At 43.2% G+C, this 25,709-nt stretch overlaps 1 protein-coding gene across 2 annotated transcripts in view; it reads left to right on the plus strand.

Moving 5' to 3' along the window:
• The window catches only part of LOC119737823 (nucleosome-remodeling factor subunit BPTF-like), a 31,554-nt gene extending 6,383 nt beyond the window's left edge, over nucleotides 1-25,171 (plus strand). The window contains exons 5-21 of one of the 2 annotated variants that reach the window (XM_038212439.1): nucleotides 257-541; nucleotides 843-1,142; nucleotides 1,665-1,809; nucleotides 2,311-7,671; nucleotides 7,969-8,116; nucleotides 9,229-9,391; nucleotides 10,544-10,901; nucleotides 11,543-11,718; nucleotides 12,077-12,434; nucleotides 13,161-13,483; nucleotides 13,971-14,209; nucleotides 14,894-15,119; nucleotides 15,879-16,228; nucleotides 17,039-17,212; nucleotides 18,773-18,962; nucleotides 20,145-20,229; nucleotides 21,688-25,171. In XM_038212439.1, the coding sequence (XP_038068367.1) occupies nucleotides 257-541; nucleotides 843-1,142; nucleotides 1,665-1,809; nucleotides 2,311-7,671; nucleotides 7,969-8,116; nucleotides 9,229-9,391; nucleotides 10,544-10,901; nucleotides 11,543-11,718; nucleotides 12,077-12,434; nucleotides 13,161-13,483; nucleotides 13,971-14,209; nucleotides 14,894-15,119; nucleotides 15,879-16,228; nucleotides 17,039-17,212; nucleotides 18,773-18,962; nucleotides 20,145-20,229; nucleotides 21,688-21,872 (9,066 nt within the window). In that variant the 3' untranslated portion in view covers nucleotides 21,873-25,171. The remainder of the gene's footprint in view (nucleotides 1-256; nucleotides 542-842; nucleotides 1,143-1,664; nucleotides 1,810-2,310; nucleotides 7,672-7,968; nucleotides 8,117-9,228; nucleotides 9,392-10,543; nucleotides 10,902-11,542; nucleotides 11,719-12,076; nucleotides 12,435-13,160; nucleotides 13,484-13,970; nucleotides 14,210-14,893; nucleotides 15,120-15,878; nucleotides 16,229-17,038; nucleotides 17,213-18,772; nucleotides 18,963-20,144; nucleotides 20,230-21,687) is intronic. The other variant, XM_038212440.1, reaches the window with a different exon arrangement.
• Nucleotides 25,172-25,709: the final 538 nt, after the last annotated feature.

The following is a 25,709-nucleotide window of genomic DNA, read 5'->3' on the forward strand; positions in this document are numbered from 1 at the left end:
GCAAATGGATTAGTTGGCGACAGAGCATTCCCTAATTTACATGACTGTTTACCCCTGTTGTGATGTCATCAATTCAGTAAAACAGGGAATTTTCTGAAGTGTTTGGTTTTTGATAGAGGTTTCAATAAACGATCAAATTACTGCAACAGGAAACCTGAGGTTAGGATGTTGGTTGCCCTAGCTGTTATGGTATTTGCATGAAAAAAACAAAAGGGAAAGCAAAGACCTCGACCTCTTCTCCACGTTCTGCTCTCAGGTGACTGCCTCCGGTGTGACCACCCGCAGCATGAACCCCGACAAGATGTTCCGGCTGGGCATGGAGGGCAACTACAAGCTGTACAGGAACCAGTACAGCTCCAACCCTCTGGCCCTGAACAAACCCCAGCATGCCGAGGACAGGGACCGCCGGCGCTACATCGCCCACAAATTCAGTCTGTCCAGCTCGGAGCGGCTCAAGTGGAACGGCACGGTGTATGGCAACAAGCAGCTCATAGTGTCCACGTTGCGGCTGACCATCACACAGCTGGAAAGCCAGATTCAGGTAAAGTTTTGTTGAAAGTCTATTGGCCGAGGACTGATCTATGTTTAAACCCTCTTTCCAGTTTACAGTGTGCTATGTGTGTTACACTTAACTCCCAAGGCATTTTTGCTAGGAGCTACATGTATCCTGAAAAATCTTCCAACATCAACCACTGTGCTGGAAACCGATGGAACGTTCCTTTTACTTTAAAGGGTACTCAAACCTGTTAGCAGTGGTTGGACTCTATACCTACCTAAAGCCTGCAGAACCTTTCAGGTCTTGTAGTGGTTTGACAATTGTGTGGACTTGTGTTCCTCTCCAGGCCCCCTTCATGCACTCCAACTGGGCGGTGCACCGTACCAACTGGATCAAGGCCGTCCACATGTGCAACAAGCCCCAGGAGTTCGCCCTAGCCCTGTCCATCCTGGAGTGCGCCATCAAGCCTGTCGTCTTCACCCCTCTCTGGTCGGACGGCCTGGGTCACATCCGGTTGATCCGCACCACGGCCCTGGAGAAAGAGGACAGAAAGAAGGCTGAGAAGAAACGGCGGGATGACGAGGATGACATCTACAAGAACCCCAACAACCACTGGGTCAAGTACACCTTCCCCATCAAGCACCTGGTAAGCAGGGGTTTCTGAAACCTTGTCATCTCCAGTCCGACATCAGATAGTTTAAGCCCTCCAACTTTGGACACTCTGGCTCATTGGTTCATACTCCTCTTTAGAAACATTGAATCCTGTCATGCATGGCCAAATTGTAGAGTGTTTACATTTTGTTAAGACAGTATAGGCTTCATATTAATTCTGACGGCAGAGATGAAGCTGAAGCTAAAATAACAGCCATGGTTTTGAACATCCCCACCAGTGATAGAAATTTTCAAAAGTTGATCACAATTTCATCTCTCGTCAGCCAATTACAAATCCAGTGACAAGTCATTCATGTAAACTGAAGCAAAGGTATTCCCGTCGTTGTTTCCTACTACTCATGACCTCACTTGTAATTTGACTTGTGATTTGTCGTATCATTTGACTGGTGAGTTGTCTTATGATTTGACTTGTGTTTGACCTGTGATTCACTTTGTTACAAGTCTTAAGGCCAGTTGCTCAAGAAATCAGCACTACTAATGCATTGTCCCTTTGTAGGTTTGGAAGCTCAAAGGGGAAGAGTACCGCATTGTGGGCGGGGACGGCTGGGCCTGGGTCAGCTCCACTCGCCGGAATCGAACCTTGCCCCCACCCAGCCCTGCCAAAGTGGCACTGCTGTGTAGCATCAAGGCCTACTCGGAAGGTAAGCTGTGAAATCTTGCTCGATTCATGCCACAGTTTTGAGTTAACTCTGAGGATATTTTGAAAGGGAAAGGGTTTAAGGGAAACTGACTTTTCATACGTTTATGTAGTTTCCTATCTCAAAAGTGCCTACTCAAGTTATGAGTTTAAGGTTTTCGAGAACATTTCTCTGCTTAAGCTCTTTGTAAATTAACTGGCTGGAATCGACCTTAAAATAAGTTTGGAACCGACCTTATAATAATTTTCCAAAACTTTCGAAAATATCTTTGTGGTTCCCAAAATGTTAGGATTAATGCATAAATGTAGGATTTGCAGAGGTGTACGGTTTGCACAAAATTTGCACCGTTTGACTCTGATGCATGAGTTCAAACAAGCATGTGATCATAGTAGTATTTGTTTATACAAACCTTCTCTAAATCCTAGAAATTGGTTACACTGTGAAGAAAAGGTTTGTAAGTAGATTGAATAAATTACCTATTTTCTTTGTTTTTGCCCTCTTCAGCTCATGTCATCGGCGAGGAATTTAGCTCCAAAAAAGACTCCCAGAAGTCAAAAGCCGTCACCCCTCAGAAATCACAAGCTGCAAGACCCGCCTATGGGAAAAACAGGGGGAAACACAGAACATCAATATCAGAGGATTCGGAGAGTAAGGATCCACCGTCATCGGGAACGGAGACAGACGGAGACAGAGATGCTGCATCTGGGACCACGCCGAAAGATGTCAAGGGTCAGAAGTCAGCGGAAGACAAAGACGAGGCAATGGAGGTGTCTTTGTCAGAGAACAAGGAGACACAGAAGGAGGAAACTGGAGAGAAGACGGAAGCCATGGATACAACTGAGCAGAAATCGCTGGAAACTGTCCAAGAAGAAACGGCTCCATCTGCCCAGTCACCAGATGGGAAGGACAAAGTTGTTGTGAAAGATACTCCTGAAAATGCTGCAGAACTAGTTGAGGAAACGTCAGAACCCATGGAGGTTACAGAGATTAATAAAACGGTACAGCTACCAGATGTGGCCTCTCAACCCATTGTAGAACCTGGGGACAAACCTGTTGGGGTAGACGAGGATAATCCTTCTGCTGCTCCAGAATCCGAGAACCAGGACCCGAAACAGGAATCTTCAGATGTGTCCACGGAAGCCTCTGAACCAACGAATACGGAGGAGAAACCAAGCATTGGGGAATCCAAGACTGAAACGGAGAAAGCGGAGGAGAAAGCAAGCATTGGAGAATCCAAGACTAAAATGGAGGAGAAATCAAGTATTGGAGAATCCAAGACTGAAACGGAGAAAGCGGAGGAGAAAGCAAGTATTGGACAATCCAAAACTGAAACGGAGGAAACGGAGCTTAGAGCAAGCATTGGAGAATCCAAGACTGAAACGGAGAAAATGGAGGTGAAAGCAAGCATTGGAGAATCCAAGACTCAAATGGAGAAAACAGAGCTAAAAGCGAGCATTGGAGAATCCAAGACTGCAGCAGAGAAAACGGAGGTGAAACCAAGCATTGGAGAATCTAAGGCTGAAACGGAGAAAACGGAGGTGAAAGCAAGCATTGGAGAATCCAAGGCTGAAACGGAGATAACGGAGCAGAAAGCAAGTATTGGAGAATTCAAGACAGAAACGGAGAAAACAGAGGAGAAACTGAGCGTTGGACAATCCGAGACTGAAACACCAAAGCAGGATGTCAAATCTTCAACAGCTGATCAAGGCGCTGTCCCAAAGACCTCTTCGAGTGGAGCTGTCAGAGCTCCACTGGATCCCAAGTGGGACAGCCTAGACATCAGCCTGGCGCTTAAGGACCATACCCTGTACCGCAAGATCCCCTACCGCTCCCGCCTGGAGGGCTTCCTGGCGAGGAGAGTTCGGCAGGACCAGGGGGACCAGCAGCGCTACAAGGACCACCTGCAGAAGTACGAAACGTACAAGCGGATCTTGCAGGAAAAGAACAGGCTGAAAGTGCTTTTGGACAGCCAGCAGGAAAAACCCAAAGTAAAATCCGAACCCATGGACGACGGCAAAATGGAAGTCAAAACTGATTCCAGCAAGGCAGCTGCAGTTGTCCCTGCTTTGCAGACACGCATTATCTCCGCAAGTAAAGCTGGTCAGCCGAAAGTTGACGTCATTGTTGCAAAACCAGTTGTGGGGCAAGTGAGCAATACATCCACACTGAAAGTAACCCAGCAAACTTCAGCCTTGCCGGCCAAGCCAGTGACTGATAAAGTAGAAAACAAAGTCATCCTGGCTGTGAACAATGTGGAGGCCAAGTCAGACATCAAGACGGTAGGCGCTACCAAATCGTTGGCCCCTGCTCTCACAAATGAACCAAAGAAGCCTCCCCAGCTCAACACCCCATCAACTGTGTCTTCCTCTTTCCAAGCTGCGTATGAGAACATGCTGGCCAGCGTGTGCAGTATTCCCAACGTGACAGCCTCACCAAAGAAACTTGCAAAAGATAAACCGATATCTTCTGCCGCACCTGGTAAAACAGTTGACACCAAGACCACATCGCAGGGAACTAAAGACGGTTCTGTCAACCAGAGCCAGCCCGCTGAACAACAAAATGTGAATAACAGTTCGAACGAAACACCTGTGTTAAATGATGGTGCAATTCCAGTTGTTGTAAACAGTTCATCCAGTAACTCGCCAGCAGCGAGTGGCGTCAAAGTGCCTCATAGTGTGCACAATGCAGAGAGGTCCTTCTCAGGCAATGGGGTAACAGCAGGAATTGAAAACTCTGAGAGCAAGAACCTACAGGTCTTTGAATTAAATGAAAAGGGAAAGCTAAAGCTGGTGGACAAGCCCGGAAGCACTTTGGTTCAGGCTTCCCCAGTCAAAAATCTGCTCACTCCTGGACTGAGTGCAGATGTCAACCACATTGATGGAACTGTTGCTGCAGCTGAAACAAACAAAACCCATGAATCTATCCACAAGAACCTTCTTCATACCACAAACCAAAGCACAAAACCCTCAGGTAAAACTGTCATTGAAATGGACGGTGAAAAAGTAAGCACAGCTGATGTGGAACCTGCTTCTTCAAATGCTGTCAAATCACTGAGTGAGGAAAATAACTCAAGTTCTGCAACTGATCCAAAACCTCTTCTTGAGAATGATGTGGAGTCCAAGAAAGCAGAAATTATTGAGCGACCAACAGCCACGACGCAAGAGGAACCGATGGATTGCAGTGAATCCAAGGACAGCTTCAGTCAGAAACCTGAAAGCCAAATGCAAAAAGATGAGAGCTTGTGCAATTCTGTAAATAACAAATCTCCAGTACCTCATGAACTCGTGCCTGAAAAAGTGCCGTCTTCCCAAACTGGGCAGCCCTCGGACAGTGGCGACAACATAAAAGACATTACTGTTGGTGGGACGGAGGGGCCAAAAACATCGGGGTCAATACCAAAAGTAGGAAATTCACCTGAAATTGTGACGACAGAGTCTGAGAAACTGGAAACACAAAATGGAGCTGGCGCTACCTCGGCCCACGAAAAGTCACAGAGCTCTACCCTGCCTGCGGAACCATCACTTCCTGAAAGCATAGGGTGTTTACCAAAAGTAGGAAATTCACCTGAAAATGTGACGACAGATTGTGAGAAACTGGAAGCAGAAAAAGGAGCTGATGCTACCTCGGCCCACGAAAAGTCACAGAGCTCCATCCTGCCTGCAGAACCATCACTTCCTGCAAGCGTGGAATCTGCTGCAACTCTGCCAAACCAGAGTGTATCCAGCAATCCTCTTCAACAAACAGAAAGTGTGACCAGTAAAGCCGTTATCAATGCCGCCGTTATTGCACAGGGTCCAAGCCAAATCAGTATTGGCCAGAAATCTTCAGGTTGTGACAGTGAGGTTGTGTCACCGAGTAAATTGGAGAGCGATCAGAAAAATCAATGTGTTGATGCTACGTCAGCGAAGACGGCAAACGAAAGAACTAAGACCGATGGAGCTTCGGACCAAGCTTCAACTGAAGCAGGGTCACAGCATACAAACTCCAAGTCACCCGTAAGGGTTACCAGTGCACCCAATGCAACTTCACTGAGTGATACTGTAATTCCTGAGGTGAACAATCAAGCACCGGCCTCTGCAACAGACAGCAAAGTGTTATCAACTGTGACAAGTGACAGTGTGACTGTAAATGTAACGGGTAACAGTGTGACATCCCCTGTGATGTCAACCTGCACAACCAGTGCACCCGCCCGTGAAAGGTTGGATACTGGTGTGACATCGACTGCAACCCCAGTTGCGATGGGTGACAGTGTGACATCAAGCGTAACCAGCAAACCCACAGTTGTGTCAGTCACAAGTGCAAGCAGTGCATGCTCCCCGAGCTTGTCCACACCTGCTGTGACAGGTGTCACTTCAAAAGTGCCAGTCACAAAGCAGCTGCAATCCAGTGTCTCTAAAGTATCTGCTATACCAACTCCGACCAAAGAAAAAATCACCGTGGCACAGAAACATGATGGCAACATCTTGATATCGGAAAAGATCTCTCAGCTTGCAAATAGTGGATTTACCCCCAAAAATGCCCCGTCGCAGATGTTGCCCAAAACAACAGTGGCAGCTGAAGCTGTTAAGAAAGCTACATCAGTTGCTGTCACACCTATTGTCACAACAAAAAGGACGGAAGTATTTGGTCCAAAACCAACCACTCCAACGCTTGCCCTTAATCCAGAGGTAAAACCAAACTTGGCAAAACTGCAGAAACCCCAAGTTACAGGGGCCCAACAGGCAGGTGTCTCGCAGACTCAAGTCAGTGCCAAGGGAAATGTGTCCACTCTAACAAAGATAGTCCAGCAAGGGGTTTCCCCTCAGAGGCAACAGAAGATAGGGATAATCCAGCAGGGTACGTCGGGACCCAAAGTAGTGTACATCTCCAGCCAGGGCGTGGCCAGCTCGACCCCTCTAAACACTGCTCAGAAAACCGCAGGGTTGGCAATTCAAGCCCAGGTTTCTGCATCCACGTCTAAGGCTGTGTCAACCACCGCTCCTGCTGTCACTCCCTCCAGGAACAGTCTTAGCGCTTCTCTTCCCACATTATCAGCCAGTGGGGTTCTGGCCTCTGGTGTCCCAAGTGTCCAAACAAGTAACCCTTCTTCCCAGGTGGTTACTAGCACTGTAGTGAGGAGCACTCAATCTACCAGCAGTGCTGTAACCAAGACGGAAACCATCACAAGAGCTGGTCCATCCTTGGCTTCTACCACCACAGAAGTCTCAAGCAACAAAACAAAAGCGACCATCATGGTGTCTGGCACCTCTGTCAGTGGCATCAGTGTGTCCTTCGCAGACATCAGTGCCAGGATCAAGCAGTTTGAGGAGCACCTCAAGGAGACTGAGATGCCCAAGTTGCCGCGGGTCTGTGACCCCTACCGGCTGACAACCAAGCCCTTGCCTGGCACTGTCCGCCGGCCCGGCATGAAGAAGATGGCCAAACCCCTGCCCATGTGCCGCAAGTTTGCCACCCGCAGTAAACTCAAGAGCATCCTCATCTTACCCCCACAGGAGCTGAGCAAGCTGTGCCGGCGAGGCGGCCGCTACGAGGTCCAGGGGTTCAACTACAATGCCAAAAATGTCAGTGATTACTGGCCCTACCCCTCACCCCGGCCCAGCTTCCAGATCTGCTGGCGCTACCGCCTCCAGACAGTCTCCTCTTTCTCGGCCGTGGGGCTGATGCTGCACATCATCTGGGCCAGCATCCGGTGGGAGGACATGGCCCAGAGGCCCCTTCATGGCATCACTCACTCTATTGAGACCGAAGACGAGAGGATCACCACGGCAATTTGCAAGAAGCGTGACATCCAGCCATCTGGGCTGAGATCTGAGTATCTCATTCGACAGATCATCTGGCCCATGGGAAAAGATGAACAAGAGACAGGTAAGGAAATTGCAGATATTTGTTTTTGACATTAAGTTAGCTTTCCAAACTTTTGTAACAAGTTAAATATCTTGTCTTAAAATTTGTACATAACAAATGAACACAGAATAACATAGAAGGCAGAATGAAACATGACCTTCATCATATCCTTTTATGCATAAATTGTTCGAATGTTCTATTATTGAAATGGCTACCTGAGTGGTTTATTGTCTTCCAATGGAGAAAATTCTTCTGTCGTGTCCAAGTTTTGGGACCTGGCCAGACAGTATCAACCATTCTCTGCCATTTTGATTGCAGTGCACAAGCCTCAGCGTTCTGGCCTGCGGTCCAGCTCGGCTCCCATCAAGCCTCCCGAGCCGGTCAAGCCCAAGGGTCCTCAGGTCATTGAGACCTGGGTCAAGGAAGAAGAGATGGAGCTGTGGGAGATTGCACAGTTTGGAGAGAGGTAGGCTGATAGACTTTTGTTGGGGGGAAAAAAGTGAAACTTTGAACTTACATAATATACGAAAAATTATGCCATTCACTGTTTATTATCGAAGACTGGAATTGTACTCAAATTGTCGCAGGCCAGTCATGAGTCACTCAAGTAACAGTGGAGTGTCGTTGCCTCGTGATCTGGAGCATTGAACTTGTGGTCTGTGGTTAATTCATGCAGGTTGTGGGTTTGATTCCAGTCTGGGGTTGTGGTGTGTGTGCCCTTGGGCAAGGCACTTTGTCACTCATTGCTAAGGCAAAAAAAAAAAATTGGTTCTGCTTCCGATTACATGGCATTCAAAAGTAGGGTAGGTAGGTAGGGAATTTTTTTTTTTTGGCCAATTTTTTTTGTGTACAATCATATGGAGGCGTCTGTGTGTAGTCAAGGCTAAAAGGTATAAAGTGATGGTTTTGGGTGTTTTTTTTCTCATTTTCCAATAAAAAAAATTAGGGTAGGGGCTGTCAGAATAGTGTAGGTAGGGAAACCGGAAGCAGAACTATTAATCTTTTTGGCCTAAATGTAAATAAATACCTGTGTGGGCAGAGATGGTTATTGTGGTTGATTTTTGCTGCCTTACGCCAAAAATGGCTGCATCGAGCTGTATACTCCCCAGAGATTGTATTTGCAATGTTTCATTAGCCCAATGATCAGGGGTACTAATAATCTAAAGCACTTTAATCTTAGTTATAAGCACTATATAAGTACCCGGTATTATTATTATTTTGACTATTATTAACAGGCTAATCATCAGGTTACTTGTGACCATACCTTTGATTGGGTTGTGATTGAGCAGGCTACAATTCTTCAACGCTTTCAGAAAGCACAAACTATTCTTTATAAAACCTGAATCACCATACTTCACTTCTTGGGGTTTCATATTTACTTTTAGGAGCATGAAGCATAGTAAGTATAATCCAGTCAGAAGCAATATACGTGCTCATTGTTTTCTTAAAACTATTGAGGCAATCTAATCCAATCTGTTACTGCTGTGTGAAACTTAGCCATGCTCAGAAAACTTGCCTGGAAAATCCTATCAAAAAAACTGTGAAATATGACATCAATCTTTCGTTGTGTCTCTCCAGTATGCAAAAGTTTGCCCGGGAGAAGCAACAGATGAACAGCAAGGCTGCCAAGGACAGCAAGCATGCCGCTAGTGCCAGGGGGTCAACAGGACGCGTCACAGCAGAACAGGTCAAGGAGCAGTTGGAAGACCAGCTGAAAAACCAGCGACTCTCTGGACAACAGGTAAGTTGAAATGTTCATTTTTATCCCCCTGGCTTTCCAGCCAGATAGGGGCATATTGCGATCGCGTATTCCTGCGTGTCTGTTTGTGCCATTTTGGTTAGGTTCAGTAAACGTGAAAGGTGGTCTGTGGTCGTCAAACAAATCCTTTCCAATATGGATATTTACGAGGTCTCTGGAGAGCTCAGCTCAGTATTACTAATGACTCCAACATGTGGTCCTTGCCACATGTTGCGATCGCGTATTCCTGCGTGTGTGTGTGTGTGTGCCATTTTGGTTAGGTTTAGCTGTATAGTTCAGTCCTCAATCTCAACCAAACCTGAAAGGTGGTCTGTGGTCGTCAAACAGATCCTTTCCAATATGGATATTTACGAGGTCTCTGGAGAGCTCAGCTCAGTATTACTAATGACTCCCACATGTGGGCCTTTCCATACTAAAGGGGCACAAAGGTGTGACATGGGATTGGGAAATGAAGCAGGATAATAATATCAAGTTGTTTGTCCTATTTTCCACTTGTACATTCCCACATTGTGCTTTTAAAGAATTTAAGACTTTCCAGGCAAATTCGACAAGATATTTATGCTCACAATGCTACGTACGTATCATGGACAGAAAGGTTGCTGGGATGATCGCGCAAGTGTTACTTGCAGTATTTTTCTGTGTCCAATGAGCAATATTAAAAGCCAGGCTTGCGCAACAGTGGTATGTGTGATCGCTCACGGCTCCTTTGACCAATGAGGTTTTTAAATTAAACGCAATCAGCAAATTAAGAATATGTGTGATGAGATGAACCAGCACCTTGGGAAAGGTCATTTTGGTAGTAGCGAAGTACTGTGTGTCTTTTATTCAACTCAAGCAATCCTGAAATTTTATATTTCTTGATTAGCTCAAGACTAGATTCCTGTGAAGATTTAATAGTCCAACATGCAGCCCGACATTTTAGCTGTGTTGCTGACAAGTTCTCTCCAAGATTTGTAAAATATCTGAGACAACACACCAAACACGCATGAAATAGATTCAGAAGTCCTGAGAACTGCTCCCATTTCAGACAAGTCACCGGTATTATTGGGTTTTTTCCCTTCAATTGATGAAGGAAAAGTGATTATGAATCAAGGAGTTGATAACAGTAATATTTGTTACTCTTTTTCACTGGAGAAGAGATTCCAGCAGCTGGCTCCGTCCCCATCCACGGGCGCCGTCACTGCCTCGCCCAGCCTGACCACCATCAAGACCACCACGCCACGAACCTTGACCTCCCTGACCACACCCAGCCAGCCTGCCTCGGACTCCTCCACGCCCAGCCGCAAGGGCGGGGTCCGCAAGAAGGGCGCGGCCAATATCACCATTGCCAAGAAGGTGATCGGGACCAAAGATGTGCCCGTCGCCTCCACGCCCCGGGTGCTGAATGTGTCGGGCGGGGGCACGCTGCAAGGCGGAACGCTGCTGCAGATGGGACAGGTCAAACTGACGACCAACCCCACCAAGTTTGTCTTTGCCTCAACCGGTGCTACCGGTGAGTAGTCAGTTTAACACTTGTTCATTCAACGGCCACTGGTTGACTAGCATACAAATATAACATGGTTTGAGGGAGTATAGCCGATATTAGCCCCCCGAGATATTGGAAGTTGACACTCTAGTTCCTGCGGCAAAGCCGAGGGAAAAGGTTTCTTGAATTCCAATACTAAGGGGGGCTAATTTGACTATACACCCGACCTTAACCGTGTAATACTTGTTTTACAATACCTCATGCATATTCACCAAAATTTTAACAGCATTACTGTGAGTGTGCCACCATCTTTCCATGTTGGGGCGATGTTCGCAACACCCTCATGCGATAGTTCCATGATTGCTGTGTAGAGCACATAATTAGTAGACTACACATGACATGCATGTGTATTTACCCTGTGCGTGAATCCTGGCGTGCGTGCTTGCTAAACTGCAAAACGAGCGGTTGACACGTGGTTTTGATTCCTCAGTCATTTTGTTTTGCCAGAGGCCAATTTCATAACGGCTGGTCTCAAACTTCCTCACTCCTCCAAAGTCTTCCACAACCTTTTGGTTGATTTTGAAGAATCTGGGAGGTTTAGGCTTTAGAAAAGTAACAATCGTAAATGTATGAGTTTACACCTTATTCTCTTTTTTTTCCCTCCCTAGTTGGTACACCCACCATCTTGACATCAACTGGCATGCAGGCCCGTTTCCCAGCATACACCAGCGGCACTCCAACCTCCAAAGTCACCACCATCACCCCTAAGGGCACCACGGGGGCCACCGTGGGGGCTAGGACCCTCTTTGTCAGGACACCGCAAGGCAACGTAGTCTCTGGACAGGTGTGTACATTGGCTCAATGAACTCCATGGTGGAACATTAGATGACACTGCACTGGCTGAATGTAGACATGCAAATTTGCTCCGACAATGAGAATTAGCACAACTTAAGTTTGAACTATCACATACAGAGTATCGTATTCTTTCACTAACTTTGACTGCTGTTTAAGTTGAAAGTAGAATGGGCAAATATATTTTCAAACTTTGATGTGGTCACTATTGACATCTTTGAAAAGAACTTTGTGAACTCATGCTGAAATCAACTCATTCAGAAATGCACTGGCAAAATTCAAGTAAGGCTTGTTCTGATTTCTGATGTCACTTGGTTAACTTATTTGCTTGCTCATTTCGGTGTTTAAAGGGCCTTTTGAATGTAGCCACCCCCGGCAAACTCCCGATCCAGTCCACCAATCAGGTCATACGTCCAGCGACCCCAGCCACCACGCCCGCCGCTGCCACCACGGCCGCCACGCCTACCACCACCCAACCCGGCCAGACCCAGCTGTCGGGCCAGGCCCACGTCTTCACTGCCCAGGCCCAGTCCGTCATGGTGGGCGGCCAGCGATTCGTCATCACGCCGGCACAAGTTCAGGTGCAGGGGACCGGGCAGATGATTGCCGCTCAGCTGATACAGACCACCACGGCCCAGGGCACCACGCTGCAGCGACTGGTGCTGACGCCCAACTCAGCTACTACTCCTGCTGCTACACCGGGGCAAGGTATGACAATCTTTGCATTACGGCTCCCAATTGACCTATCGCCGTTTGCGAGTTAACCACGCCCTATAGACAACCCTATGGAATTTTGTACATTAACCCTAACTCCTCAGCCTAATTTACTAGGAACCATACCCATTCAGGCAAATTCCAACACCCACATGGGAAATTGTACACACACACTGTTGGACTTAGTTTCTGGAGGTATGCCAACCCCAGTGTAAAAGACCATCAGTTTAGGGGAACTGTACCTATCCCAAAAGATTTAAACACAAACCTGCTGTTGAGCTTTGATGGGTTGTGTTCGGTTAGGGTTAAATTGTGTGTGTCTCAGATTGTGGGCGTTCCGCGTTCATTTGTTTATCATGTGATTGAACAATATTTCACAAGCTGCGTTGACGCGATTTTTCCGCGATAGGTTAATTGTCAGACTGTGTAGATGTTACTTTATGAGACTACATGCACAGAGCAGAGCATGTGCTCAACAAATCAGTCACAAGTTTACTTGTGGTTTTTGTTCAAATGTACTTCTTAAAAACTTCTCAGTCTCTTTTTTTTTGTTGTAAATACATAGTGGCATCAAACATTCTGGTCCCATTGCTTTTTTTCTATCTCTTTGCATCTGCACAACTGCATACCAACATCAGCAACATCATCAGAGGAGAACTATTTCAAAAATCTGATTGTCTCTCCATTCTTGTTTAATTCCCCCCCCCCCCTAAACCACAGCAACCCAGCAGTCCCAAAGCATCCCTCAGCCGGTCAATATCCAGGCCACCTTACAAGCCCTCCAGCAACAGGCCCAGGCCCAGCAGATAACCCTCCCTCAGGCCAAGACAGCCCCGGCCACGGTCCAGGCGCTGGCCAAGGCAGGCGGCGGTGCCACCACCCCCACGCTGCTGGGTGTTCAGACCACGGCTACCGCACTGCAGCAACAGAGACTGTTGCTGGCTCAGCAGCAGCTGCAGCAGCAGCAAGTGCTCAAGGCCCAGGCGGCTAAGGTTGCCACGCCCAAATCGCCTACAAGAAGAGTTTCAAGTGGGCAGAAAAAGGTAAAGCCTTAAATTTATTTTTGTCTGAGAAAAAGAAACCCCATAATACCAGTGTTTTAATGAAGTCCATTTCAAGTCCTCACAAGTCCATTACACTCTTTCAAGTCTCAAATCGCAAGCGATTTTGAATCAACTGTGACAAAAGCATGCTTTTTTATTGTTCATCTCGTTTGTTCTGACTGGACTTGTGAAAGAACTTATTTACTATTTACCGTCTTTACCGACTCGTCTGCAACACTATCACTTAATACGCCTCACTAATGCTCAATTACATCCGCTTCGACCAAAATTTTAAGTTACACTTGATCCACAACCCACCCACAACCTCCTAGTGCAGACATCTTAACCGCTGGACCACTGAGCTTGCCTCGATCTGCTGACCGGTTCAAATCTGATGTAGCAGCGGGTACTGCAATCAATATATCTTTTAGATTAGTATTACATAATGTCACAACTTAAATATCTCTTTTCCCCTTTATATCCAAAGAACAAACAGCTGAAACAGCAACAACTGCAGCAGCAAATGCAGCAGCAGCAACAGCAGCAGGTGCGGCAGGAGCAGCAGAAGCAGATCGCCAGCATGCAGGTGGAGGCCCAGGACCTGCAGCTGCAGTTCCAGCGAGATTTTGCCAAGCAGCAGCAGAGCATCCGGGAGGCCGCTGAGCTGGAGACGCTGCGGGCCAAGCAGCGACTCATGTCACCCACGGAGAAGGCTGATCACCAAAGGTAAGGACCCCCAAAATGGATCTCTTTAAAGGGAAAATACAACATTTGCAAACATCAAAAAATAAAACTACCAAATCATTTTGAAATACCTTGCTGGACTGTTAGTGAATGAGAGTGTAAAGCATCCTGTAAAATCATGGCACCTGGTATACTGTCATTTTCAAGAAAAGTGGTATTTTTGTATCAATTTCCAACGCTGGTCGGCCGACCAGCGTTGGAAAAAACTGGCTTTTTTCAAATACTGGCCCCAATTGACCATCGCACTTGTTTGCAATCGATTACACACCTATGAACGGGTACAAGCCAGCTAGACTGGTTCCCTGACCTTACAATTCCCCAATGTATGTAAACTGCTCTGTTTCTTCTTATATGGAGTCAGGGAACCAGACTACAGGAAAATGATTGTTTTTCTTGGTTTTTATAGCATTTTCGAACCCAAAACCTCAAAAAAGTCTGTGTAACTGTATTTGCTATATATTTCCAACCCCCCAATTCCATCCATTTCTGAAAATTACAGCAAAAGCAAATGATGTATATTCCCTTTAAGTTTCAAGTTTGTTCAATGTCACACAATGTCACAAAAGTAATTGTGTATTTCCTTTCGCTGTTTTGATACTCAAAAACTAAAGCAGCTGACAGTATCAAGAAAGGAATGATACCATTGATGTGTTCTTTGTCCACCAGGATGCTGTCCTGCCAGCAGGTCATGAAGACCATCCTGGACCGCCTGGAGAGGGAGGAGCGCCAGAACCTGAAGCGCAAACGCAAAGAGGAGTCGCAGGCCGACAAGCGGCAGCGCACGGCCTCCCACAAGCTGGTCAACCTCCTGTACCGGCACAAGGAGTCCCTCAAGAGGGAGATGCTGGCCAAGCGGGAGCTGATGGAGCAGGCGCTGCTCAAGGAAGCTCAGGTATTTTTTTGCAAGGTTCCATCTTGGAGTTAAATTTTTCATCCGCTCTCTAGAATTCTTGGAGTCAAATTTTGTTCCTGCACAAAGTTTTCAATTCTGCTAAGCAAAAATCAACATGGATCTAAAATCTTTGAAAAATCGACTGACTGTTTTTCTCAATCCTGTCGGAATAAATTTTTTTTGCAAGGTTCCATCTTGTAGTTACAATATTCATTCGCTCTCTAGAATTCTTGGAGTAAAATTTTGTTCCTGCATAAAGTTTTCCATACTGCTAAGCAAAAATCAACATGGATCTAAAACCTTTAACAAATTGACTTTGAGTGTTTTTTTTTTCAATCCTTAAATTCTTAGTGTGAAATTTTGTTTCTTCATGAAATTTCAAAATGTTAGAGGAAAATGCACAATCTGCTAAGTAGAAGATATAGCCAATCAAAGAAAAAGGCATGGATCTGAACAACGAGCAATTGACGTTGCAGAAAGTAAGCAGCCAGCTAAGCACTGAACTATTTTGTGTAACGAATATTGAAATTGGAATGTAAAGCCCATTCGTTGACTGCTGAAAACAATTTTCTGAAATTTCATGAAAAATTCTCTTCGCACTCCTTGAAAATCTATGAGTTACTTTTTTTCGGGGGGGGGGGGGTGCCAACAAAATGTGCATTTAGCTCATTGGTAGGATAGAAAAACAAAAGTGTATTCATTCTGCATTTTAGCTTGTCAAAAATCACAGTTATCAACTCCATTCACTGTTCCAAACAGGACGAGATCAAGCAGGCATCTAAAGCGGCCAAGAAGCGCAAGCACGCCGAAGATCCCGTCGCTGCCACCAAAAAGGACGTCTCCAAGTCGAAGAAGAGGAAGCTGATCCACACCTCCCCGACACCGAAGTCCAAGAAGGAGACCAAACGGGAGTCCTCTGGCAAGGCCTCGGCTGCGGCTTTGGCTAAGGAGGCGGCCAAGGCAGCGGCTCAGGAGACAGCGAGGCAGGAGAGCAAGATGGAAGAGGAGGAGGAGGAGGAACAGACACCCCTGGCCCAGGAAGCCCCAGATGTGGAAGAAGATCCCGAGAGGCTGTACTGTATTTGCAAGAGGCCTTATGATCCAGCTAAGTAAGTCCAAGTCTCTGCTTGCTATTTGCTGTTGTAGCCCATGATTGACTTAGAAAGGCACACAGCGTGTCAGTATTTTGGAGTAGTGCGAGATCACTGTGATAGTTACAGGGGCATTTCAAAACTACAATCCACCAGTTTTGAGCTGACAGAGATGCGAATGAGAAAACATGGCAGATTGACGGGAATGCTTTGAAATTTATGAAACTCAAGCATTAATGTAACCCTACAGCACACAACCAGTCATTTGGGCCAATCTTTTGAAAAGTTGGATTTTTGGGGCTCAGTGGAAAGGACATTGAATAAGCTTTCCAATGATGTATGGAATATGGGAATGGAAAAAAAAATCTGAAGGAGTTTTAGGTATTTTCAGGTCCAAATGTTCAGGCCTCAGAAGGCTTTAATAAATCTAAATTTGTCTTTGAAAGTTTTTCAAATGAACTCCTTATGATTTTTACAAATAAATTCATTGGAAGTGAAATATGTTAATTATTCTAGCTTCTAATTCCTAAATCTGAAATTTTGATAATTTTTGCTTGTACAATGTATTGTAGGCTGTTACTCAAAATATGGCTGTGTGACTTCTGACTGGTTTTGTGCTGGAGGGTCACATGTACCTTCCATGAAAAATATGAAAGTCACTTTCTTTTTCCAACAGTTTTTTTTTTCAAAGTCTCAGAGGGACACTGCCACAATCATATATAACCCTGCTGAAAGTTCAGTCGGGTTCTCTGATCGCAAGTGTAGTTACCGTTGTAAAGATAATCTGGCAAATGTTCAAGAAACTGTGGCTTGATCTGTGTTCCACAGGTTCTACATCGGCTGCGATATGTGCCAGAACTGGTTTCACGGCACCTGTGTGAACGTCAGCGAGGATATGGCAGAGAGCATGAACGATTACGTCTGTGACGAGTGCTCGGCCCGCAGGCAGGAAAACGAAGAGGACCTGTACTGCCTGTGTAGACAGCCCTATGATGAGTCACAGTAAGTAGGCCAAGGCATGAGTTGATGTAGATTGCTCAGTTTAAGTTTTCACTTTCATGTGTTCTTGCAAGTCACAAGTTCGTCACAAGTTTGTCACAAGTCCATCACAAGTCCATCACAAGTCCATCACAAGTCCATTACAAGTCCATCACAAGTCCGTCACAAGTCTGGCATAAGTCTGTCACAAGTCCATCACAAGTCCATCACAAGTCCGTCACAAGTCTGTCACAAGTCCATTACAAGTCCATCACAAGTCCATCACAAGTTCATCACAAGTCCATCACAAGTCCATCACAAGTCAATCACAAGTTCATCACAAGTCAATCACAAGTCCATCACAAGTCCATTACAAATCCATCACAAGTCCATTACAAATCCATCACAAGTCCATTACAAATCCATCACAAGTCTGTCACAAGTCCATCACAAGTCCATCACAAGTCCATCACAAGTCTGTCACAAGTCCGTCACAAGGCCACTACAAAGTATCCAGTCGCAAGCCAAGTCACAAACTCTTCAAATGAACTTTGACAAAAGTATTCCTCTGTCATTGTTCATCCCCTGTTACTTGTGACTGAATCTGTGAAAGGACTTTGTGATTTACTCTTGACCGGACTTTTGACCGACTTGTAATGGTCTGGACTACAACCCAGTTGCTTGGACTATGGACTCTGTGCTATTGTGCATTAAACAGGCATGAGATTTTTCAGACTTTCATCTGAAATCAGACCTTCTGAATCTGAATTTTCATTTTGTAAAAAGTCAATCTCTTGCCAAATTCAAATGAAGATGTTGCTGTCTTTACTACTGTATTGTGCAGATTGAGTATAAGTAATTTTCAATTTTGATGTGCACAAATGTGTAGTTTCTATGCATAAGACGATTGGATATGAGAGTAGGCACATGGTACATAAATAAATGTTATATTGAATTGAATTGAATGGTGGCAATGGTGCCAATGGTGCTCAAGTGCCCACAACTGTGCAACCAGTAGGGGTTGCCCACCACCTCTTTAGCAAAAGGAGTTAGGCATGCATAATATGTAAATTCATTTTAGTGTTTTTTTATACGAGAGCTAACTTGACAACAAATGATACATTTAACACGCGCTATCTTTTTTATTAAGTTGCTCTACCCATGCTTTTCAAAATATTCCTCTTTTTTATTTAAATGGAAAAGATAGTTTTTCTGTTGTGGATGTTTTTAACCCTCTGAAAATACAGTATTGTCTTTGGTTGTTTGTGCACCATTTTTGCACAAAAGATACAACTGAATTACTGTTACATCACAATAATTTGACATTTGTACAATAATTAAGGGCAGAATTTTGTATTTGATGTCTCATTCAAAAGTGTATTACTTGTGTTTAGCTAGAAAACTAGCAATTCAAAATCAAAATCTATTTTTCAGGGTGTAAAAAAAAAAAAAACAGCACGGGAAGAGAAACTTTAAGACTTCCTTGTTAGGTCACAATTTCGTGTGTCTTGTATCGAGTTACACAAACATTCCCAGCCATTTTAAAACTTTCACCCATCTTAATTTTTTTTTCTAAATTTTTAGGTTCTACATCGGATGCGATCGCTGCAATGACTGGTTCCATGGCCGCTGCGTCAACATCTCCCAGCGAGAGGCGGAGTTCATTGAGAACTACATCTGCCCCAAGTGCCAGTCGGCCAAGACACAGAAGAGCCAACGGTCCCTGGAAGGCAAGGACTTTGACCATCTCAAGAGAGTGCTGAGACAGCTGCAGGTAAAAATAAAGAAAATGGGACCTCTGAAAGCGAGTTTGATAATGAGGGATATATCCCAGGTGTGTGAATATAACAATTTTATCTTTTAAAGGCATATAGGATCATTTGCATTTACCCCAAAGTAATCTACCGAATTGTCAAAAAGCTTACTTGGATTAGAGATAATATTGGTACTATTATATTGCATCTGGCTTGCTGTCATCAGTTAATTGACTGACTTTTGGAAATAAAGAGTGCTATCAACGAAATCGTGATTAAAAAGTTGTGCATGGTTTTTCACTGTTTTCTCGAAAAGTGTTAGGTTCTTCTTAAGATTTTGAGTGGTGTTTGTATTGGAAACACACAAAAAATGCATGAAAAGCAAATGATCCTATATGCTTTTAAGGGGGTAGTTTAGGAACCAGGTACATGTACAAGAAATAGTTATAGACGGGTATCCAAATACCTACAGGAGAGTTTAAAATATCAAATCACTATTTTGTTGAATCTTGTCAGAACATTAATACTTGTCGAAAGACGCCGGCACATTAAAGCTTGAAAACCAAATATCCCAAGGACAAGTGCCAAATCAAAACCGGCGGTTTTAGCAGTTTAACACATTTTAAAAATACATTTAACATACAATGTTAATACATTTAATAGTTGATCGTTTAGGAAGTGTTGGTTTGAAGTATGGACAGACAGTAGATTGCCATTGTGTTTTGCCACTTTCTAGAGCTCCAATGGGGAGACATACCGCATGCGCGTACTTGTTATTGTGTGTTTTGCGCAAAGTACGCATGACTCATTTTCTTCTGAGTGTGCACAAACCAGTATGGTCTTCGCATGAGCATCAGGCGCCATTGGTAATACGTTCAAATGTCTCTCCCAGTGGTCTCCCCCAACTCTCCCTTTGTAACCGTTGAGGGGGTACTTGTGCACGGAACCCATAGGGATATGAAACACAGTTGGTTCTTGTAGTCGAGTCCATCACAAGTCCAGTCACAAGAAACAATGGCTAAACAACAACAAAGGCATGCCTTTGTCAAAGCTCATTTGAATAGCTTGTGAGTTGAATTGGGACTGGAGGACTTGTGATGGACCTGCAGGGACTTGTGATGGGCTCGACTACATCCTTGTCCTGTACTCAGTTTCAGTGCAAAGTTCTAATAGTTTTGATATCTTCCGTATCACTGTTGCAGAGCCACAAGATGGGTTGGCCATTCCTGGAGCCCGTCAGTGATCTAGATGCACCCGATTATTTCACAGTCATCAAGGAGCCAATGGGTAAGGCCTCATCGGAATGAATTGGATAAGGCCTCATCGGAATGAATTGGATACGGTTAACGGTTACACACATGTCTATGGTCAGCGGCTTCCATAGGCGCATGTGTAATTTACTGGCTACGGCTAACGATAACACACCTGTCTATGGTCAGCGGCTTCCATAGGTGCATGTGTAATTTACTGGCTATGGTTAACGGTTACACACATGTCTATGGTCAGCGGCTTCCATAGGCGCATGTGTAATTTACTGGCTACGGCTAACGATAACACACCTGTCTATGGTCAGCGGCTTCCATAGGTGCATGTGTAATTTACTGGCTATGGTTAACGGTTACACACCTGTCTATGGTCAGCGGCTTCCATAGGCGCATGTGTAATTTACTGGCTATGGCTAACGGTTACACACCTGTCTATGGTCAGCGGCTTCCATAGGCGCATGTGTAATTTACTGGCTATGGCTAACGGTTACACACCTGTCTATGGTCAGCGGCTTCCATAGGTGCATGTGTAATTTACTGGCTATGGCTAACGGTTACACACCTGTCTATGGTCAGCGGCTTCCATAGGCGCATGTGTAATTTACTGGCTATGGCTAACGGTTACACACCTGTCTATGGTCAGCGGCTTCCATAGGTGCATGTGTAATTTACTGGCTATGGCTAACGGTTACACACCTGTCTATGGTCAGCGGCTTCCATAGGTGCATGTGTAATTTACAAGCTGAAGCCAAAAAAAATCAGATGCAGCTTGAGATATGATTAATCCTCAAAGTTTTTATTATATTCGTTGATTTTGTTTTGACCAGCAGTTGGTCTGTGCTGATTACATTCAAAAGCATCCACATTTACGAATATGTTTTATCAGATTTACTTGTGAGATCTCCATATTTCGACAACTGAAATTTGAATAACGGATGCAAAGTCATGAGGTGTAATACATCTCCAAAACGTAATCATTAAAAATATAATTGATCGAGAATGGTTTGGAATTGAATCTTTTGGGAATTGGAATTGGCTACCACAGGACGTAGATTCCTCTGAATATTGGAGTCATATTTATGATTCTGGGTGTGGAGTAGATTCCAATTGACTATAATTACATTGGGATGCTTTTTACAGCACTTAAAACCAAAGTCTCAAAATGTTTCAAAGTTATTAACGCTGTTCACCAGGCCATGAAAACAGTTTCCTGCAGCAGCTTGAGATCAGCGCAATTCATTCTCAACCCTCACAGGTACCCATTAATACTCCTGGGTGGGGAGAGGCAATCTTGTTAAAGTGTCTTGCCCAAGAACACAAACACCACGTTCCTTGTCAGGGTTCAAAACCCATGTGCCAACAAACATGAGTCGCACACCATAACCAATTGACCACGACAGAGTGGATTCAACCCAAACCTGTTTATCACTTTAATGTATTAGTATATTTTTGGTGGTTTTTTTTTTCCCTGACAAACCAGACTTATCCACCATTGAGGACAAGCTGAAGCACAAGAAATACACCATGCTGCATGAGTTCAACAGCGACATCAGCCGCGTCTTTGACAACTGCCGCTACTACAACCCGTCCGACTCTGCGTTCTACCAGTGCGCCGACGTCCTGGAGAAGTTCTTCCTCCAGAAGATGAAGGCCTTCAAGGAGTGAGGAAAATAAGAAGGTTGCCATTTTCCATTAGTCTGGTTCCCTGACTTGAGTACCCTCCAAAGTCTTGTAATTAATCATGACAGCAAAGCCCTGACATCTCCATTAGTCTGGTCCCCAAACCGAAATATCCGAAGAAGTCTTTTTAAAGTGGAATCAGGCAACCAGAATTAGAAGCTTTCATTGCGGTGGTGTTACGCTCACGCGCATACTGCACGCGTTCTTAAAGACGATGCGCATGCGCATTTTGGTATTCCTATTGGTCGAAGGAGCCTGGAGTGCGTGCCTACTACCTGGGCGTGACTCGCGCAAGCCTGTTGACACTGCAGAAAATGACTGCCGATGGATTTGTCTATACATCGTAGTGGTCACTTTTATAATTACAACATGATACAGCAAGGTAAACTTTGCATTATGCCCAGCATCAAATTTAGCAAATGCAAGGTTGACTTTATGAATTTAAAAATAATGAATTCAAAAGCTTCAGGCCTGATAACAAGCATGGCAGGCATTTTGTTAGTAAATACAACCCCTTACACTCAGAAAACCCTGAGCCATCACAATCATATCCGAAATGTTAATGAAAACGTGTTCAGAAAAACTGCAGACATTTTCGGACATAGGATGAATGCTGCCTGTTTTGTTCACGTGATGTTGGCACTCACCGAAACCTTGATTGGTCAGAATAGTCAGAAATCTTTAGGTCTAGAAACAGACTGTATTCCTTGATCGTGTCCTTGCTCAATCTGGCAAGGTGCCCTTGGTAAAATCAGTACCAGTGGGTAGCTCAGTTGTAGGGGGTTTAATAATAAGACCCTCCTCAAGATGAGCTTTGCACATTGCGCATGCGTGGCCCAATCAAACAATCGTCTTGTGCAGCGTATCAGAAGATTTGACATTAAATGAGCACGAAAGAGTGTCTATTTTGTGGACCATGCAAAAATGTCAGTGCAAGAATACAGCATGGAAAAACACATAGCAAAATGTAGATCAGGGTGTACACCACGTTTTAATAAGTCTCTTTTTATCATGAATTTGGTGGAAATGTTTGTGTCGTATTTGGAATAGGACATTTGTGTGTGTATTCAAAGCGATGTTTAGGATTATAAAGCAAAAGAAGAGTTGCCCCAAAACAAACACAAGAGGGCTAGGGCTAGGGAGTAGAAAGAGAGTAACTTATTTGGTCATTCAAAGATGCATTTCCCATGCTATTTTCAAGTCGCACATAAAAAAAGGAAAAAAAATGTTTCCTCAATTTCTATTTTCCTAGCAGTTTAATAGTTACTGACTTTTGAATGAGATATTGAAGAAAAAAAAATCCAGCAACGTTTAGTTTTTGAATTATTTCTTCACAAAATTCAAATTATTGGCTGCCAGACAATAATTCGGCTCTCGCAGGGGGGGGTTATCAGTGCACAAAATAAAATCCCGTTTTCAAAGAGTTGCAGATGCCCAAAATTGAAATAAAGTAGTTTTTTTCCGTTAAAACATACAAATTGAACATTTGTTAGGAGAAAAAAGAAATCCAGTTTTTGAAGAGCTTGGGGTATCAGCTTTAATTTAGAGGAAGAATAAATGTTGTGTGTAGTGCGTTGTGATGACTTTCATTATTATTAATGCGAGAACAATTCCAGTTTAAGGAACCGTCGTTAAAACGTTTGAAATATTCTTTCATTTATTTACGTTTCTTGCATAAAATTGTTCTTACGACCGAGCTAGAACTATGAAATTCAGGTAAACAGGTATACAGTGCTTAGATTTTAAAAACTAACTGTGCTGTAAATATTTATTTCCGTACTTGTGGCTCAGCGCTGCTCTTTGTGTTTAGCGCATACACGATACTTTAAATTATTGCTGTTTTACAATTTTTTGAATCAAATTCTTGTAAAACCCCAGAATTTAACCCATACTGTGTGTTCACCTGAGCACTTAGTGCAGTGCACATGGAAAGATTGCATGTACCATATTGAACAAATCGTCATAATTTTTTTTCACTTTGTAGCTCGAACGGGGTTCTCTATTTCTCTAGAAAATGTACATTGGTATGTATATAAATATATTTACTCCCAATTTATAACTTTCGAGTTAGTGCAGTTAGGTGTGTATTATATGAATCACATAGTTGAGGGTTTTCATTCAATTGGGAAATTTGCATATTATTTGCATAAGTTGTTATTGCAGGAGGGGCGACAATGTTTTTTGTATCATTTTTTTTGGGTTACTTTTATTTATTCATTTATTTATTTTCTTGTTTGAAACATTCTTGTGTGTGTATTACCTGCAGTTTTTTGTTTTTCTTTTGTTTTTTGATCATTAAGTAAATCGTATCAAACCTGGTCTTTAGTTGATTCAAGCTTACGAAGCTTCAAAGATGTGAAAATATGAAAGTGAAAAAAATGCTGTTATTCATATGTGCTATCGAAAACACTCCGTGTAATTTATTTTAATGTTATGTAAATTCAATTTGGTTTTCTGTGTGTAAATTGAACTATACCGAAATATGTTAAATATGTGTAACTACCTGGACATAATAATACATGCATGTGAATGCTGACATATTTTGGGGAAGAAAAAAAAGCAAAATTGCTCACATGTATTTAAACTTTTGGAAGAACAGAAAAAGAAATTGTCAATACTGGGTGTTTGAAAATATTTTTTACATAACATAACATAACATAACAGATATTTACTTTCTGAAAAGTTGTTGGTTTGCCTTCATTTGTAAACAAAATGGAGTATACTACATAAAATGTGTCAGCTATTAAATTAATCAGTAGAGTATTTAACAGGTGCAGAAAAAAACTTTTGGACAAACATTTTGTAAAGAAACTCAATTCCTTTAAATCAGACATTTATCAGTATCAATTTGATTTCTGACAATACAGCATTCTTTCGGACTTGTACAAATTCAGTACACAGGACTTTACAAAATTTCAACCCACACTTAAAACTTCATGTCACAAATTTTGTAAATAATTTTGAATAAATTGTACCATTATTAGGATGTGTTATTATTAATTAGTGAACAGACTGACTACATATTTTGTACTCGATTGCATCTAATGCACTCTTCTAATGAAATAACTGAGCACCTTTTGTAAACTCTAAAAAAAATGTCTGAAAGTTGTTGAAGGATCATTTTGGGGTAAATTGACTTGATTTAGAGATCAGAAGAGTGTCCAGTAGATACTTCAGGTGTTTATTTTCTTCTAGTTTTGTTTTTCTTTAAGTAAGAGTAATTTGTAAATATGATTTACTGGCATGATTAAAACAGTGGACCAGGAGTGGGAAGATAAATTTAAGATGGAGTTGTTTGCTTTATTTAAATTCAGTTGTTGAAAATAAGATATATCAACAAAATAAAAAACTTCAAAAAATAATTCAACAAAATTTGACAGACTTCAAGGTAGTTAAAAATTTGCAAAAATTCTGAGAAATTTGAATGGAAAATGCGTCCAAATATAACAATTTAAAGGTGGAAGGAAACATGATAAAAAAAAAAGTTCCAAAAAAGTAAAATATAAATTCAACCATTTTTTTTTTCAATCGGTGAAATTTGAAGGAAAAAAGAAACGAATGAAGCTTAAAAAATCTAGTAAAGCAAAATTATGGAGGCAAGCTAAACCAACAGAATTCAACCTAAACGTCCTGTGTAGGATTTTTTAAACCTCGGTTTCGTTCCATTTTTTTTTTTAAGACGACTTTAATACTTTGACATTTAGGTCTACAGAGGTCATTTTTTTTATTGAAGTTTTATTATCTTTTTTGTTGTTGATAGACTGATGTTTTGGAGTATTTCTGCTTAAATTGAATATTTAGTTTTTCCAAATGATATTGGAG

This window comes from Patiria miniata, unplaced genomic scaffold (genome assembly GCF_015706575.1).
Source record: "Patiria miniata isolate m_02_andy unplaced genomic scaffold, ASM1570657v1 HiC_scaffold_3, whole genome shotgun sequence".
Lineage (NCBI taxonomy): Eukaryota > Metazoa > Echinodermata > Asteroidea > Valvatida > Asterinidae > Patiria > Patiria miniata.